The following is a 17,394-nucleotide window of genomic DNA, read 5'->3' as shown; positions in this document are numbered from 1 at the left end:
CACACACACACACACACACACACACACACACACACACACACACACACCATAGAACCCCTGCACTCATTAGCCGTCATTCCCCTTTCCCTCTTTCTCCAGCCCTGGTAGCCCCTGATCTCTTCTTAGTCTGTAGGAATTGGCTGGTTTTGGCCATTTGCTACGAATGGAATCGTGTCCTGTGTGGCCTTTTATATCTGGCCTCACCGTGTTGTTTTCAGGCTACATCTGTGTTGCGGTTACACTTCAGCGCATCTCATTTCTGTGTAGAACTCCATTGTATGTGCAGACCATGCACCATTTCTACTTGGGATTTGCCTCAGAGTTGATTTTTTGGGGGGGCCCTAAGTATTGATGTGCTTGGACTTTGAAGAAATACCTCACCCTGCTCTGGTCCGAATGTATCTTTCTGGTCTGGAGTCAAGGTGAGGCGGGTGTTGCGTACGTCCGGGGCATGCTTTTCTTTCCAGTTTGTGGATTTACTGTCTCGCGACGCCCAGTTCTGCGTTGTCCTGGGTCAAGATCCTAAGTGGACCCCTGTTTCGCAGATGTCTTCCCCCTTTCTCTATCATCAATCTGGAAAGTCCCGCTCAGCCCCGATCTGGAGCTTGTACCTGGTGCTGCTCAGAGAAAAGCACTGTTTGGGCACAAATGGTCACTTTTCAGTCTGAGTAGACGGCTGTCCAGGCTCCGGCCAACTGTTCTTTGGCCAGCCCTGAAAAACATGGCTGTCTGTGAGCAGCAAGGCTAGCAGGTGTGGATGGAAACCCGGCACTCTAGAGGGGAGGTCAGGCCCACACTTTCCAGGCAATTCCTGAAAGCCAGAATCAGACCGGGATTTCTTAAGAGTCTGGCAACTTGGCTGGGTAGCTGTCCCCTCCCGTGGCAATCTGATTGTGCATTTCAGAGCATCTTGCTCCCCTCTATCCATAATCCCCAGGAGCCTCGTTCCCCTCCCCAACTGGTGTCACCCAAGGCAGGAGTCATGGTAATGGAACCCCCACCCCCACCCCAAACTCTCCCTCAGCAGCATGCTGTTTGCACTGGGGAAGTATCCCACCACCTCAAGATGTACTTTGGCTCCCTCCCTCAAGGCCTCTTGTCCTTGTCTCTGAGGGAAAACCCATCTGGCTTCTCTGAAGCAGGTTGTTGACTAGAGGGATGAAGAGGGATGGCTGGGGGTCAGGCTGGGCTGCAAAGCAGCAGCAGGCATTTTAATCTGCTTTGGTTTCTGGTCTTTGGAAAGGGGCTTGGCTACAAGGCCCAATTGTTTATGTCTTAGGAGCCAAAACAGACAAAAGGCCCTGGAGAGAGTCCTCGAGGCCAGATAAAATGCCAGGACTACTTGTCAGCCCAATACAACTCGATTCTTTCCATCCCTGTCAGCTCCTTTAAGAAGGTTATGGGCCCTTAAAACTAGTTTATCCCAGAGTGTTCTAAAACATGGCTTTGCTTGGAAACCAACGCAGGAGGTTGAACAGAGAAAACTCACCATGCGAGTCCCTTGCCCTTCGTGTGGGTTTGAGTTTAGAAAAGCAATTTGCCTTTGTAGCTCTAGGTGATGGCAGGATGGGTTATCCAGATCGCAAAACCCATAAGCTTCTTCCACATTTAGGAAATATTTTCATTTTTTGGGGCTAGATTCTAGGTGACCCTTACTCTGCAGTGTCATGGGCTTCTCCCTATAAGGCAGCGCAGCAGGGCCTCTGGGGAACTGATAGAGGACCAAATCCTTCCTGCAAATCTCCTGCTCTGAAGATGAGAGATCTAGTTGGGAGAGCGAGATCAAATGGACTGCTTCCAGCCCCTCAATGATGTCACAACAACCGTGCGACACGCTTTTAGCTCCAGCCAGCTATTGAGGATAGGAACAATGGTCCAGACGACCACGCATCAAACTGCTGTCTTTCTTATGCTTATCTTTTTTTTTTTTTCCCCCCTTAATGGCTCTAGTGAAAACAGCTTTCCCAGAAAAGGTAATGCCGGCTCCTCCTACATTCCCTCCCTTTGCAGCCAGTAACTCTGTTTGGAAACCGCAAATTATTTACCCTTCCTCTTCCCTCTTTCCTACCATTGGATTTTTATTTTTCCCCATTGATTTTTTTTTTTTCCAGGAGAAAAACAAAATTTGAGATACTTGGTGCACCCTCGCGTTTTAATTTCTTAAGACCTGTTTAACTCTCCTCCAAAGGCTGTTCAATTCTTGAATGACTCAGGAGGCCTCCGAGGAATGGCTTATGCCAGGCAGGTGCCCCATAAACGGGCCTTTGGAGCTCCAGTTGGACCCCTGAGAGCCACTGTTGATTACTTGTCCTCGAGGCAGGGCACAGGGCCTTCCTTGTGACTGCCTTGCCTTTGTTTTGGACAGAAGTTAATTTAACAACCCAATTTGGTGAGGCTCCAAGTTTGTCACCAAATAATATTGAGCAATCGTATGTTTAATGTTCCCAGGCATGTGGCTGAAACCTTTTGAAGGCGAAGGGTAGAAGGCGACAACCTGTTTGTAAGTCTATTTTTTTGCAATTTTTTTTTCCTGCAGTACTCTCTTGGAAAAAAAAAAAAAAGTTACCCCTCCCCCAAAACAGAACGAAACCAAAGACCAAACCAAGTTGGATTCCTTCATCCGTGTTTGTTTTCACCCAACTAGTTTCCCTTGGGTTCAGCAACAAAGAGGGGAGTTTTGCCTTCCTCTCCTGAAATACAGGCCCCTCCTCTAATTACCCCCCTCTAATGCAGAAGGATTTTCCTGTGTCACGGTGCCCATCAATGGCATAGTGCCATGGACAGTGTCAAATTTTTTGAAATGTCAAACGTTCTAAGTGTTTGATTCATCAAGTCCGCTGTTGGGAGTTGTGAACGGGGGTCTGTTCCTGAGCTTGCAATTTAGGTATTGGCAATTTGTTTCAAAATCCTTTGGCCCTGTCTTTGGAATAGGGGCCAAACCTTTCATCACGGAGGTCAAGGTTTCCGCTCTAAGCTGGAGAGCCACTCTCCAGTGTAAACCCAGGGTGGGGGTCGCTGATCAGTGGCTGGGAAAAAAGGTTCACGCCATCCCAGCAGTGAAACTGGGTCTCTCAGAAAGTAGCTGGAGCCAAGGAAAACCCTAGATTATGCTCTCTACTCCATGCATCTCTCCCAAGGAGCTGAAAAGCATGCGGCGACCATGATCTCATTCCTAAACACAACACCTCATCCACCCAGCAGGGAGATCAAATGGGCCCAGTTCATAGGTGGAAGAGGTGGAACCAGAAGTAGGAAGAGGGCTTGAAAGCTGAGAAGTACATGAGGAACAGAAGGCAGAGGTTGGGAGTCCTTTCCAGTGGGGTGCTTAGAGAATACAGGAGAGATAGATAAGTATTTAAGGTAATGGAGGGCTTGGGTCTGCCCATATTTGGTTTTGTTGAAAAGGTATGAGGTGGACACAATACTGTCAGCATGGAAGGGGCACCTGGGGCCAGAGGTTGCATACTGAAGGATGGGAAAGGTCAAGAGGGAGTCTCTCTGACCTTACAGATACACCCTTGGGAAAAGGGAAAGACAGCTGAGTAGGTGCGTGGGGATATGCAAGACCCACTGGGCAGTGCCTGGAGGAGGAGCGTGCTCCACCATGAAAGGGGAGGTCACCTTACTACACTTTAATGCTTCCATGCCCATTCAGGATGTAGCTTCCGGAAGGTTCCTCCATGCCCAGGCCGATGACGGTAGAATTCCTGCTTGCTTTCTTCCGCTGCCGGTTCCTCTATGCAGAGCCTGCACCCCCACCCATCAGAATCCCCCTGTGGCCCTCACGTTTCATAACTCTCAGATGCACTGACTTTCCACACGTAAGGAGCAGCCACGAGGGCCTTCTGTTGCTACTCTGCCACCAGACTCCAGTGTGCCCACTGGTGACAAGATGTCTCACCTTGGTCATACTGGGGAATCGTGTCCCTTGGAGCCCTTAGTGAAAACCCAGGCAGGTATTGTAGGTGGACCTGGGGCCCAGGACACAACACTCTTGAGGCCCTGCCCTTGTGAGGCAGGGGAGACTGCCCCACCATTCGTAGCGGTCCTTGCCCCCCCCTCGTCCTCCTCCCAGAATTGGGGAGGGTGTATAACAGCTTGTCTGCTGAAGGGTAAGGATTGGGAGATTGGGAGTGGACTTCTGCTCTTCACGGGGGTGGGGGAGACAGCAGAGTCCATGCAAGGATGTTCTAAAATGAGGAGCCTGCACCCGTTGTAGCTGGGATCAGGCAGGGCTTTCGTTTGGAAGTATTCATAGTGATGAGAGCAGCTCAGGGGAAAACTGCTTTCCTGCATACGGTGGGCCCTGTTCACCTTCCAGGGAGGGTATCTCAGGGACCAAAAAAGCGATGGCTTCCATAGGCCTCTCTCTGCCTCATTCATGCATGCTGCTGGCACCTCCCCTTCCAGGCCTCTCTCTTGCCTCCCTGCCAGTGACACCTCCCATTTCTCTCTCTTGCTAAGATGCTGAGCCCTACTTCAGAGAACCTACCGGCTGCCACGTGTTTCCCCGTTATTCCTGGACACTGACCTCTTCCCTGCCTGCTCCTTGCTTTCAGGTTCAGCCCAAGTTCCGCTACCCCTTCTACTATGAGATGTGCTGGTATGTCTTGGAGAGATACGTGTACTGTGTGACCCAGCGCTCCTACCTCACTCAGGAATACCAGAGAGAATTAATGCTTATTGGTGAGTAACCCGGACGTAGCTCAGCGCTGGCCGCTCGGCCAGTTGGGACATCCTTTAGGTCACGGAGCCAGCGGACAGTCCTGGGTCCCTGGGATTCTCCCGAGCCAGCATGCTGGGTAGGAGATCTCTCAGGAGGTAGCTCTGCATGGGAGCCTTCCACCTGGAACACGGAAGCCGAGAAAAGGAACTTGTACCTCTCAGACGAAACACAGTGGTCACTCCCTCTTTGACTGTGCAGATTCATGGAGGAGCCTGCCCCAGCGTAGTTGCTGAAACAGGACCATCCCACAGAGCAAAGAATCTAGGCTCTTTTGTCCCTCTGTGGTACCCAGCTGCCTTTTCTTACCAGAGGTTGAGCTTTTGTCCCCATAGGAGCAGGCCTGTGTTACACAGCTAGTACTCACAATCCAGGCCAGCTTTACACAGAAGGGGGTTGTGACCATGCTGGAAACACAGGCTTGAGGCAGAAGTGGATCTGGGATAGAGGCAGGGAAATTGCTTAGGCGCTCAGCTGTGGCGCCCTGCCCTGCTGTTGGTACTTAAAGGGACAACACCATCACCCATATCTTGATTCGTATGTGCCTACCCTAAAGTTGTATCTGGCCATGAGAGGAAGACCTGATCAGTATGTCAGGACCAGGTGTTTAGACTCTGTGGGACAGATTAACTGGTGTTGTATGTTACTATCACAAGATACAAACATGCTATGGGTCCAGCTCATGTTCACAATGTCTGCAATTTCTTCTCCAGCCTCTCATTTTTGAATCTCTTAGTCTTCCCCTTGGTCTTATCTTTTGTAGTATCAGGGGTTTGAGAGGGCTGGCAGTGGATTTTTTTTTTTTTTAAGATTTATTTATTTCATGTATGAGTGCTCTCTCTCCATGTTCTTTTTTTTATGCCAAAAGAGGGCACCAGATCTCATTATAGATGGTCATGTGCCCCAATGTGGTTGCTGGGAATTGAACTCCCCCCGCCTGGAGTCTTTGGCGTCTGTTTTGAGATAGGGCCTTGCTATGTAGTGCAAGCTGTCATCCGAGTCTTACTCCCCCTGCCTCCACCTCTCCAGTGCTGAAATTTCAGGTAGGATGTTGGTTGATGTTGTACCAGGAATTGAACCCAGGGCTTTGTGCATACTGTGCAGTCACTTCTGTGCTTTTTATTCTGTTCCCAGGTATATATAATCATCATGTTAGAACATTGTCATCGCTTTCAAAAATAAGTGTACCCCTAAGCTCTTTGTGTGTGGGGAGGGTGATTTGAGACAGGGTCTTGCTATGTTGAACAGGCTGCGCTTGAACTTATAGAAATCTGCCTGTGCCCCCTATGTGCTGGCATTAAAGGCGTGTGCTACCACACCTGACACCTCTCATCTTTTTAATTCTGATTACTCCCAGCCCTAAGTAGTTACTAGTGTACTTTCCCTAGAAATGCTCACACACACACACACCCGCACGCACACAAACCCTGGCCTAAGGACATTTCATATGAATAGAATTCTTTAATGTGTGGTGATTTGGACTAATCTGTATATATACAGATAACACTGTGAAGGGCCAGAAAGAGAGCATCAGGTCTCTTGGAACTGGAGTTATAGGTGGTTGTAAGCTACCATGTGCTGCTGGGAATGAAACCTAGGTCCTCTGCAAGAGCAGTGATTGTACTTAACCACTTGGGCCATCCTTATCCCTGCCCTTGACTAATCTGTATATATATGATAAAATGCCAGGTATATTACCAATGGTAATAAGCAGAGCTGGGATTTGAACCTGCATACGGCTGACTGTTTCCCTTTCTGGTACTGGAGGCCAGTACCAGATCCTTGCTTTTTTTACAGTAAGGGTGAGTAGAATTTACAGAGCTTCCCACATGGGATCATAATTATATCTTGCTATCTTCCCCACAGATGCCCCAAGAAAAACCAGTGTAGACGGCTTTTCATCTGATTCCTGGCTGGAGATGGAGGAGGAGTCCTGTGAGCAGCAGCCACAGGAAGAGGAGAAGGAGGAGGAGGAGGAAGAGGAGGAAGAGGATGGTGCAGATAAAACACCCAAGCCACCCACCGATGGCCCCACCTCACCCACCAGCACCCCCTCAGAGGAACAGGACAGCACAGGGAAGAAGCCCAGAGCCCCTGCCATGCGATTCCTCAAGAGGACTTTGTCCAATGAGTCAGAGGAAAGTGTCAAGTCCACAACAATGCCCATAGAGTACCCCAAGACACCCACAGGCTCCCCTGCCACTGAGGTCTCTACCAAGTGGACTCACCTTACCGAATTTGAACTGAAGGGCCTGAAAGCCCTGGTTGAAAAACTAGAGTCTCTTCCGGAGAATAAGAAGTGTGTCCCTGAGGGCATCGAGGACCCCCAGGCCCTCCTTGAAGGTGTAAAGGTGGGCAGGGGCCAAGGCTGGGTTGGGCTTAGGGGTAGCTATTCTGGGACTGGTCCAGGTTCTGGGGCCACTTAGCTGGGTGGAGGATTGCTCTGTGGGTGACAGCAGCTTCCTTGATGATCCTTTTTGGAACCTCAAGGCTAGACCCCCCACCCCAGCCGTGAAGGTTTTGCACATGTTGCAACAGTGTTCTGTCAGGTTTAACAGGCATCTCTCTTCTTGGTGAGAAAGGTTGTCATTCTGGGTTGATCCCCTGGAGTATGAATCTATGTGTGTGAGAGAGAGAGCTGGTCACACCTCCTGGCAACCTTCCCCATCGTCATCGGCTGTGGGCGCAGTTCAGCAGCCTAAGGCTCAGGTTGCCATTCCCTAAACTGTATCTACATTCTCTGATCAGGAAGCAGGCCCTGAGGGTCTGGGATGGAGATCCAGGGGGGGGATGCCAGAGTGCCTGCTGGGTGTCCCACTGTTCAGAACTGCTTCCTGTAGCACTGCTAAGACTGCCAGGGTGAAGTTATGCGACTTCTCCACTTGTTGCTCCAGTGTCTGGCTGGGGGCAGTAGAGCTTGTGACCCTCTCTGGTGTTAGAATCCGAACTCGAGTTTCTTCCTTGGGACTTGGTAGTTTATGTAGGCCACATTGCATTAGCCTTGCAAAGGTGGGCTCTGTGGGGTGGTGGTGGTTGAGAGTGTGTGAAACATCAGGGCTCAGGTCGGGTGGCCTAACAGTTAGCACAGATGTAGGGAGCCATTGAACAAAGGTCCCTAATGCAGGTGCGCCTCGCTAGTTTGGCTGTGTTGTCTGCGGAACCAGAGAGAACGCAGGGCACTGCACGTGCCGGGCGGCTCCTCCACCACCTTCCCCACATCCTGTTTCCACTGTGTATTTTTGTAGTTTGGTCTCCTAACAGAAACCTTAGGATTCTGTCATGTGACTACTTTTTTTTTTCTTTCTTTCTTTCTCCCCCCCCCCTCCGTGAGAGCCTGTAAAATGAAAACAAATTTAATCAATTGGTTTTTAGATTTTTCTTTTTTTGTTTGTTTTGGTTTTTGAGACAAGGTTTCTCTGTGTGACCCTTGCTGTCCCAAAGACGCGTGCTACCACACCCAGCTCGTTTTTAAAATTTCTATCGATCGTAAAGTGACGGTGTCCAGTATTAGTTCCTGAAATATTGTAAACGGGCCGGACATGCCACATGCTCTTCACTCCTGAAACGCTCTTTTACTTCCGTAGCATCCACGCACTGCGTGTTTTCAGGGAGCACCCCTGGTCGGTGGTCTGATATCCTTCTGGGTATACGAGTAGACTCCTCTTGCCCTCTTCTTGTATCCCTTCATTACCCGCTGATGCTGGACTCTCTTGCTGGTGAGAAGGCCTGTCAACCAGACATGCGTAGAGTCCAGGTCCCCTCTTCTAGGCTTGTAGCGCCTGCTGAGGGCAGTGCCACTGTGGCTCCCCTAGCTGGGTTTTTATTTAGAGTCTAGCTGAGTGACAACCTTATTTGTCAGGACGATGTCAAAAGAGGAGATGGCAGAATTCTGTGAAAGTCTAAGCGAGTCCTTCCCATCACCATCTTGTGGAGGTCCCTAGGAAGCTGACACTGGGTGTCTTCAGAGGTAGCTCCTGTTTTCCCTCTGCTTTTTGAGACAGACCCTCCTGTATCCCATGCGAGGATAGCCTCACAGTGGTTAAATAGGCCAGGATGACCTTGAACTGCTAGTCCTCCTGCTTCTGCCTTCCTCCCGAGGACTATGGGAATACAGGCATGTACCACTAGCCTCAGTTTATGTAGCACTAGGGAATTGAACCTGGGGCTTTCTGTGCATTGCGGAGGCACTCTGCCAGCTAGCTGGAACCACCCCTCTTTAGATACACTTATCTTGATAGCAGTACCAGGAAATCAAGATACAGGAGATTCTTGAGTTCAGATTTGACTTATGTTCTCAGCTGCATGCCGTGTGGCCCTGGCTAGGTTGTTCTGCTTTCTGTTTTCCAGTGCTGCGTAAAGTGAAGGTACTTCCCAGCGCCAGGGAGGCAGAAGCAGGCAAAACTGCACAGTGAGATGCTGTCTCAAAAAGCCAAGAACAAAACAAAACAGATGTGGGATATGATATGCTTTATCCTTCTAGGGATCAGATTCTGATGCTTCTTGGTCATGTTGAAGTACCTAAGAACTTCATTAAAAACGGATGTGGGTGGGGCTGGAGAGCTGACTCACTGGCTAAGAGCTCTTCATGCTCTTATACAGGACCAGAGTTGAGTTTCAGGCCACCTGTAAGTGCAGCTCCAGGGGGACCAGTGCCCTCTTCTGGCCTCTAGGGCACTTGCACTCACATGCACATAGCACATGCAGACACAAGTGCACACGTAGTTAAAAATACAATCTTGGCTGGGTGGCAGTGGCGCGTGCCTCTAATCTCAGCACTGGGGAGGCAGAGGCAGGCAGGATCTCTGGCTTTGAGGCCAGCCTGGTCTACAGAGCAAGTTCTAGGACAGCCAGGGCTACACAGAGAAAGCCTGTCTCAATAAAATAAAATAAAAACCTTGGCTTGCTCCTGAATGCACATGCTACATATAAACTCACAAAGGCACACACAAATACATAAAAGTAATAAATAAGTAAATGTGTTTAAAAGAAAAACAAAACACTGAAAAGGGGTCTGGCCAGAGGGCTCAGTGGGTAAAGGTGCCTGTCGCCAAGCCTTACAGCCTGAGGTCAGAACCTGGAACCTGGAGCCCACATCATGGAAGGAGAGAGCTGACTACCAAAAGGTGTCCTCTGACCTCCACACTTGTGCCGTGACTGTGCATGCCTCCCTAGTAAGTAAATAAATGTAATAAAAACTGAAAGTTAAAAAAAAATGATAAAAAAAAAAGAGCCCTGCAGTGGTAGCTCACGCCTTTAATCCCAGCACTTGGGAGGCAGAGGCAGGTGGTTCTCTGTGAGTTCAAGGCCAGCCTGCTCTACAGAGTGAGTCCAGGACAGCCAGGGCTACACAAGAGAAAACCTTGAAAAACCAAAATGGGAAAAACAAAACAAAACACCTAAAATAGCATCTTGGAAGTGAGATGTGCCACGGACTTGCTTTGGAGGAGCAATGAGATCGGCTTTAGCTACCCTCTACGGTCCCAAGCTCTTTCTCTCCTTTCTTACCCCCACCTCTCACCTGTTCTTTACCTTCTGCGTTTGTTTCCTGGAGCACCGTGGGTTCATTTTTCTGGGCCTGGAGACTGCAAGTCTGAAAACAAGAGCCATAGCCATGCCTGAGGCTCTAGGGGAGCTCCCGTCCTTGCTCCTCCCTCTTCTCAGGCAGCTGGCCGTCCGTGCCATTGCTTGTCTCATAGTTTTATCACTCATGTCTGAAACCATGCTTAAGCTAGATTGTCAATGGCTCCCCCCCCCTCTCTCTCTGCCGTCAGTGAGTGACACTAACCGTTGGATTTAGGCAGGCCCAGATCAATCCAGCAGAAACTCACATCAACTTGATTAAATGTGTAGAGCCGGTTTCCAGAGTCACATTCTGGGGACATGCTGATTAGCAACAGTCGTGGGATGAAGTAATTCACCTTGAGAGGGGATTGCCTTCTCGAAACGTCATTGCTTTCAGCCAGAACTCAAGAGAGAGCTGGGACTGGGTGGAGGGAAAGATGAGCATGTTGGCATTTGAGGACAAGTGCAGTCCTCGCCTCAGCTCTAAGGGACTAGAATATAACACAGGAAGTGGCAGGGCTGGGAAGGAAGGGCTTTGGTCTTCATAGTCGGCGACCACCAAGGCTGTAGGTGGGATGAAGGTGCTTCTGTGACTTCGCAGAGTGCAGCCGTGACTCCAGGCTCTTCCGCTTATCATCATGTTATAGAAAACCACCTGTCTAATTGCATGGAGTTATGGGGCTACACAGAGCTGGGGGCTGAGTCATGTTTTCTTGTTTTGAAGACTCTTTCTCTCCCTTTTCCTCCTTCCCTTCCTACCTCTTTTCCTCTCCCCTTCCTCCCCTCTCTTTCTGGCTTTAAGCCCCACCCCCTTTGGACACAGTCTCCCTCCACAGCCCGGGCTATATGTGGCTCAGCCTGGTCCTAATCTTGTTGCAGTATTGTCTCAGGCTCTCAAGTGTCAGGATTACAGGCAAGAGCTAACATCTGGCCAAGTGTTTTTTTTTCCCCCCCTAACAGCCAAATAGAGATCAGTTGTATTATTCTGACACCAAGCTCCAAGCATAAGAGGGAAGAAAGCCCTGAGTTAAGAGCGCACTCCCCAAATGGATGTCAGTTCTAAATTAAGAATGCATTGTCCAAACGGATGTGGAGTTAGGTCGCAGTCCCTGCCGCCGGCGAAGCGAAGCAGCTGGTGTTCTTGGGGACACGGCACACGTGTAAGGCCCCAGCAGGGCCTTGAAGTGTTCCATAAACTAGAGTTGATACTGTTATTATTCCAGACACCTTGGAATGGAAACAGTTTTGTTTCCGGTAAGGTCTGGTCTGAGAGCTTATGATCCCGTGGTGTGGAGGGCAGGCAAAACCTTTTTCTCTGTCGGGAACTTTGACTTCTCCACCCCGGAGCCCACCTGCTCTGAAAGCTGTTTCTTTCTCATGTTAACAGTTTGTAAGAGAGTGAGAGGTGTGGGGTCCAGATTGTCTCTGTCCGTCCGTCCGTCCGTCCGTCCGTGTGTGTGTGTGTGTGTGTGTGTGTGTGTGTGTGTGTGTGTGTCCTGGGCCTTGGGCATCTTAAGCTTATGCTCTGTTACTCAGTCTTCACCTCCAGCCCTGATGACTTTGTAAAACCCTCACCCACTTCAAAAAGAGCCTTTTCAGAGGAGCCAAAAGGCAGGAAGTGAGCAGCCAGGGGCCTGGCTTCCAGCGTCGCCACAAAACAAAACCATGCATGCTGCGTCCCCTGCCCATACAGCCTCAGAAAAATGAAGGAGAGCAGGGGGTGGGAGAAGAACCCAGCGTCGGATTCCCAGACCTGGTCTCTGGGTCCGTACCTGGCGAATATAGGTAGCCACAGGATTTAGGGCCCACCGTACTTTGTAGAGACTTCTTCCTCACATAAGATTGGAAATTTCTGTTTGCATATCTTGGAGTTTAGAGTTAAGACCTGAGCACTGATGCTTTATGGGGAGGACTACAATTAAATCTACTATAGATGAGGTTTTTTTTCAGGTGCAAATAGAGTGGATGGAGGGGTTCAAAGGCCCAAAAATACTGGCATTTTGTGTTCCCTAGAGCGGTAGCTCTGGCCTGGTTGGTGCTGCTCTCTAACACCAGCCCCTGCCTTGTTAGCGGTGGTACTTTTAGATGAGACATCCAGTGATTAACATCCCACCCTGGGGAGCAATGGAGACCAAATCTCTTGTTAACAAATTAATTTCTTTGAGAGAAGTTGGCACACGGGGGAAGCCAATGCCTAACCAGCTAGTGTCTGTGGTTCCTTTGGTAGGTGGCACACAGGCAGTTTCCAGCAGCAAGAGCCTGCCTAGTGGTAGCCTTTCCAGAGCCACAGACTTACATGGTATAAACCCTCAGGGGGCTAGAACACACAGCCTTCATTCTGTCTGTGCGCGCAATACTCCCAAGAAATGTATAAATTCAGGTAGAGCCCAAAGAATCCTGTGACATCATTCTCTCTGGCACATTTTTTCCCCCTGAGAGACAAAAATCTTCCATTAGTCTATGCCTCCCTAAATTTTGCCTTTACTATTGAAAATACTTCACCGAAAGACAAGGTCCATTGTGCCTCCTGGTGGCTATTGAGTGCCATAGGCAGACGGGAACCTGGCATTCTAAAGAAGGTGTATTCTAGAGTATGTGAGGTCTAGGATACAAGGGCACCTTGGGAAAACTTTGAAACCAAATTGTTTAGTTAAAAAACAAAAAAGGTAAGCTGAGAGGGTGGTAGTACATTCCTTTAGTTCCAGCACTCAGGAGACAGAGGCAGGTGGATCTCTGAGTTAGAGGCCAGGTTGGTCAACAGAGTGAGTTCCAGGGTAGCCAGAGCTGCACAGAGAAACCCTGTCTTGAACCCCCCCCCCCAAAAAAAAGGAAAACCCCAATAATTTTAAAAAAAGAGGTATACAGAAGCAGGCAGATCTGTGAGTTCAAGGCCAGCCTAATCTACATGAAGAGCTTCAGGCCAGCCAGAGCTACATAGTCTGTCTTTTTTATTTTTTGTTGTAATTGTTTGTTTGCTTGTTTGTTTCAAGACAGGGTTTCTCTTTGTTGAGCCCTGGCTGTCCTTGAACTCACAGAGATCTGCCTCCCAGAGTGCTGGGATTACAGGCATGGGCCACTGCTCAGCTATAGTCATATCTTAAAAAGAAAAAAAAAATCAAAACAGTTTTATTAATACCTCATTTTTAGATTTGTCTATATCTATCTAGTTAGTTAGTTAGTTAGTTACTGTGTATGATGGTATTTGTTGAGATGGGGTCTCCCCAAGTAATTCTGCCTAGAACTCACTGCTTTGACCAAACTGGCTTTGAGCTCATAGAGAGTACCTTGCGTCTTCCTCCCAAGTGCTGGGATTAAAATCCTGTGCCACTTCACCCAGCAAGAGAAGTTTTAAGTTTATGGAAAATTCAGAAAAATTAAACAACCCAAGTATTTCAACATCTTAGTATAACACATCGGACACAATTATTAAAACTAGAATTTTGTCATTTGTTTAGATTTCCTCGGTATTTGCCTAAAGTCCCCTTTCTGTTCCAGAAATCTTGTTCCTGATCACATTTAATTTCCTCAGGTTTTTCTTTGTTGGACACTTTCTCACACTTCCCTGCTTCTTACGACGTTGGGAGTTTTGGTGAGCCTCTGGTCAGGTGTCTTTTAGCATGTCCTTCTTTGGGGGCTTGAGGTTTTATGTCTTAAATTTCGTCTGTTGGAAGCTTTCTGTAGTTTGTCATTGTACGGGGCTGTGAAACGTCGGCAGAAGCAACACGAGGGAGAAACTTGTGGTGTGTGGTCCCTGGGACCATTAGTTCCGAGTGGTAGGGAGGCCTCTAGCACAGCTTCTTGTACCTATCCTGGCAGCAGGTGGGACTCAGAGCGCTCACGCAGGAGGTTGCGTTCACCTGTGACGCTCCAGCCCCACCCCTATTGCCGCTTCTCTGCCAAGTAGGCATCCCGTGTCCAAAACAGTCTCTAATCTCCCCAAATTGCCACTATCTGGGGACAGAGCATCGTGTGGGCTTGTGGGAGACATTGCTTATTTAAATCATAACATAGTCAACCAAGGTATTTTACAAGTAGCAATCATAGATCAGTGACATTGGATGTTCCAGGACAAAGATTTGAACCCAGGCAAGGCAGCCCAGGAGATCACTGTGCTGTTGGTGCTGCCTCCCATGGGGGGTGGGTGGGGGGTGGAGAAACTGCCTGAGGCTGCCATCTCAGAAAATCGGTCAACCAAGTGATGACCAAGAAAATAGGACAGTAACTAGAGTCCATTAGAAGTGGATTGGATTCCTGTCTGGTGATAGAGATCAGAGAAAATGTCTTGAAATAATCCTTAGGGTCATCAGGATGGCTCATCGGGTACGGGCCTTTGCCACACAAGCCTCACAACCTGAGCTGTATCCTTAGAGTGCGTGTAAAGGCGGAGGGAGAGAGCTGACTATGTACGGTTGTCCCCTGAACCCTGCATGCATGCTGTGGCGTTAGCATGTGTTCCAATGAATATGTGCATGCGTACGCGCACATACTAAATATGTTTTAAAAAATAAAATATTCCCCACCTACATATACTTTTGAGCTCTTCTGCCCTTCTCATTACGTGCTCCTCTGTGATTGGCTGTGTTCTTAAATGCCACTGAAAGAAAGCTATTAGCCATCCGTCTGGCTAAATGTTGGCAGAAAAATCAGTTGTGTTGAATGTGTTAGGTTGAGGTGCCAATGAACCACACTGTGCTCATCGCTTTGTGAGCAATTTGCAGGTTCCTAAAGGGTGACATGGACTCTGACCAGATACTGGCTTTTTGCGTGTCGACTAGAAGCTCATTTCTGTGTAAGAGACGCTCTATTAAATTAGCTTTCATTTACAGTTGGGGGTACCCAGGCTTAGGAAGGTGTGAAAGCTGGGGATGGTACTACTGAGGAAGACTACTTTAGGCCCAGGAACCTCTACACACATGGCTGTGTCTGTAGGACACCAAGAAAGCAAGACCCGTGTTTAGGGGCTCAGACCTGCAGACTTGTCACTCAACTTGTCCGTGAATTTTTTCATGTATGATGTGTGTGTGAGAGTCTGAGATTCTCTGGGCAAGAGTTTGGTATCGTAAGTGGCGTCAGTAGCTGGTAAATGTATGGTAAGCAGAGGGCAAGGTGGTACATGCCCGGATCTCCGTAGGTTCTAGGCCAGGCAGAGCCGCAAAGTGAAATGAAATCGTTCTCACAACATTTTTGGGAAGAGGGATGCTGTATGTTGTGAGTCCATAGGAAACCCGGGTGACTTGTATTCTACTGAGTGGCAGATGGTAGCAGACAGTGATTTTACCTGGCGAGCTTCCAGTCCTCCGAGAGGTTACTTTTGCCTCGTTGGAGATCTTCCCTTCACCCTCTGTTAATATGGATCCTTTGTTTTTGGCCACAGAATGTACTGAAGGAACACGTGGACGACGACCCCAGCCTGGCCATCACTGGGGTCCCCGTGGTCAGTTGGCCAAAGAAGACTCCAAAGGTAAGACACAGATTGCTCACGGGTGGGAGACCACTTCTCATCGCCTTCCACCCATCCTAGAGGATGAGAGTTCGGAGCGGTTCCTCACTGGCTCCCGGGAGAGGGCACCCCACTTAAGCATGGATGGTCTTAAGGAAATGTCCGCTGCAAATGCTTTCCTAGCTATGCAAACTGCAGCAGCGGGCCCTGGCGGCCAGCTGTGAACATGAGACTTGGTCATTGCGTGATTTGTCTCAAATTTTCCTGTCTTTTACTTTGTTCCCTCCCTTTTAGAGTAACTTCTTTTGCTTCATAAAACTAAGTAGCATTTAATATAAGATGTCTAAACTGGGGCTCGGCAGATGAGTGAGCACGAAGGGCTTGTGGGACAGAAGGAAGATCTAGCCACTCTGTTTCCCATCCACCTGCACTCGGCTTCACCATTGAGATGCACAAGTTAAATACAGTGCCCCATCGGTTTGGACCAGTGCCTGGAATGGTTCTGAGGACTCCGTGTGATTACGCACACAGAGCGTTCAGAACAAGGGCTGGCCTATGGTCAGCACCTCCTAAGTCAGTGCTTCTCAGCCTTCCTAATGCTGTGACCCTTTAGTACAGTTCCTCATGTTGTGGTGACCCCCAACCATAAAACTTTTCTCGTTGCTACTTCATAGCTGTAATTTTGCTACTGTTATGAATCGTAAAGCAAATATCTGATTTGCGGGGTGGTCTTAGGCGACCCCTGTGAAAGGGTCGTTCTACCGCTGCTCTAAATGATTGCCTTTGTTGCTCCTGCTGGCATATACTCCAAGCACACAAAGAGTTGAGGCACGAGGACATAGAATATGTCTATTTATGTATGTCCACGTATGTCTGTGTAACCCAGCCTGGGCTACGTGGCTAGTTCAAGGCCAGTAAGGGCTCCACAGTGGCACTATCTCAATAAATTAAGCGCTAGAGATTTAGCTCAGTGGTAGAACATTTTTGGGAGTATCACAGGAGAGGTTCTGTGTTAGGGTTAGATCCTTAACTGTAGGCCGAAAGTAAAAAAGAAAGAGTTATCTGAGCTTGGGCTATAGTTCAGGGGTAGAGTTGCCGCTTCACAAAGTCCTAGCTTTCATCTTCAAGAAAATATTGTTATTAAGTAGCCACAGTGGATGGTTTGCCAATCCCTGACTTTTCTTTTCTATTGTAAAGGGCAGTGAGAAGAGCTTTCTAGACCCATAGGCACTGTCAACAGTGACCCCCTAGCCATTTGTAGTACTGTGCATTTGAAATATGACTTGCCGATATCGAAAGCACTCTGTGTAAAATGTACAGCAGATTTCAGAGACAGCACAAGAAAAATGTAAGCTACTTTATTAATTTTCATATTATTGAAATTAGTGTTGTCTGATTTTTTTTTAAATGCCCAGTAAAATTTGAATGTCAGATGAATAACAAATTCTTTGTATAGGTGTGTCCCCAGTGTTACATGAGATATACTTATGTCCAAAAAAATCATGTTCATCTGAAATTTAATCTAGGCACACTGTATTTTTAGTTGGTAAATCTGGAAACCATAGTTGAAATGACAATTTTTTTTCAGAGATAGCAGTTTAAGAGGATGGATTATTATTCTTTCTTTCTTTCTTTCTTTCTTTCTTTCTTTCTTTCTTTCTTTCTTTCT

General features: G+C 48.3%; 1 protein-coding gene across 5 annotated transcripts in view; it reads left to right on the top strand.

Moving 5' to 3' along the window:
* Positions 1–17,394, top strand: part of Kdm2b (lysine demethylase 2B) — a 119,945-nt gene that overhangs the window by 46,820 nt on the left and 55,731 nt on the right. For all 5 annotated transcript variants that reach the window (XM_055606001.1, XM_055605998.1, XM_055605999.1 and 2 more), the window contains 3 exons: positions 4,560–4,686; positions 6,590–7,074; positions 15,660–15,746. In XM_055606001.1, coding sequence (XP_055461976.1) covers positions 4,560–4,686; positions 6,590–7,074; positions 15,660–15,746 — 699 coding nt within the window. The remainder of the gene's footprint in view (positions 1–4,559; positions 4,687–6,589; positions 7,075–15,659; positions 15,747–17,394) is intronic.

The sequence above is a fragment of the Psammomys obesus genome, unplaced genomic scaffold (assembly GCF_907164565.1).
Source record: "Psammomys obesus unplaced genomic scaffold, mPsaObe1.curated_primary_1811, whole genome shotgun sequence".
Lineage (NCBI taxonomy): Eukaryota > Metazoa > Chordata > Mammalia > Rodentia > Muridae > Psammomys > Psammomys obesus.
The sequence above is the reverse complement of the archived record's forward strand: the minus strand, read 5'-3'. Positions and strand labels throughout refer to the sequence as shown.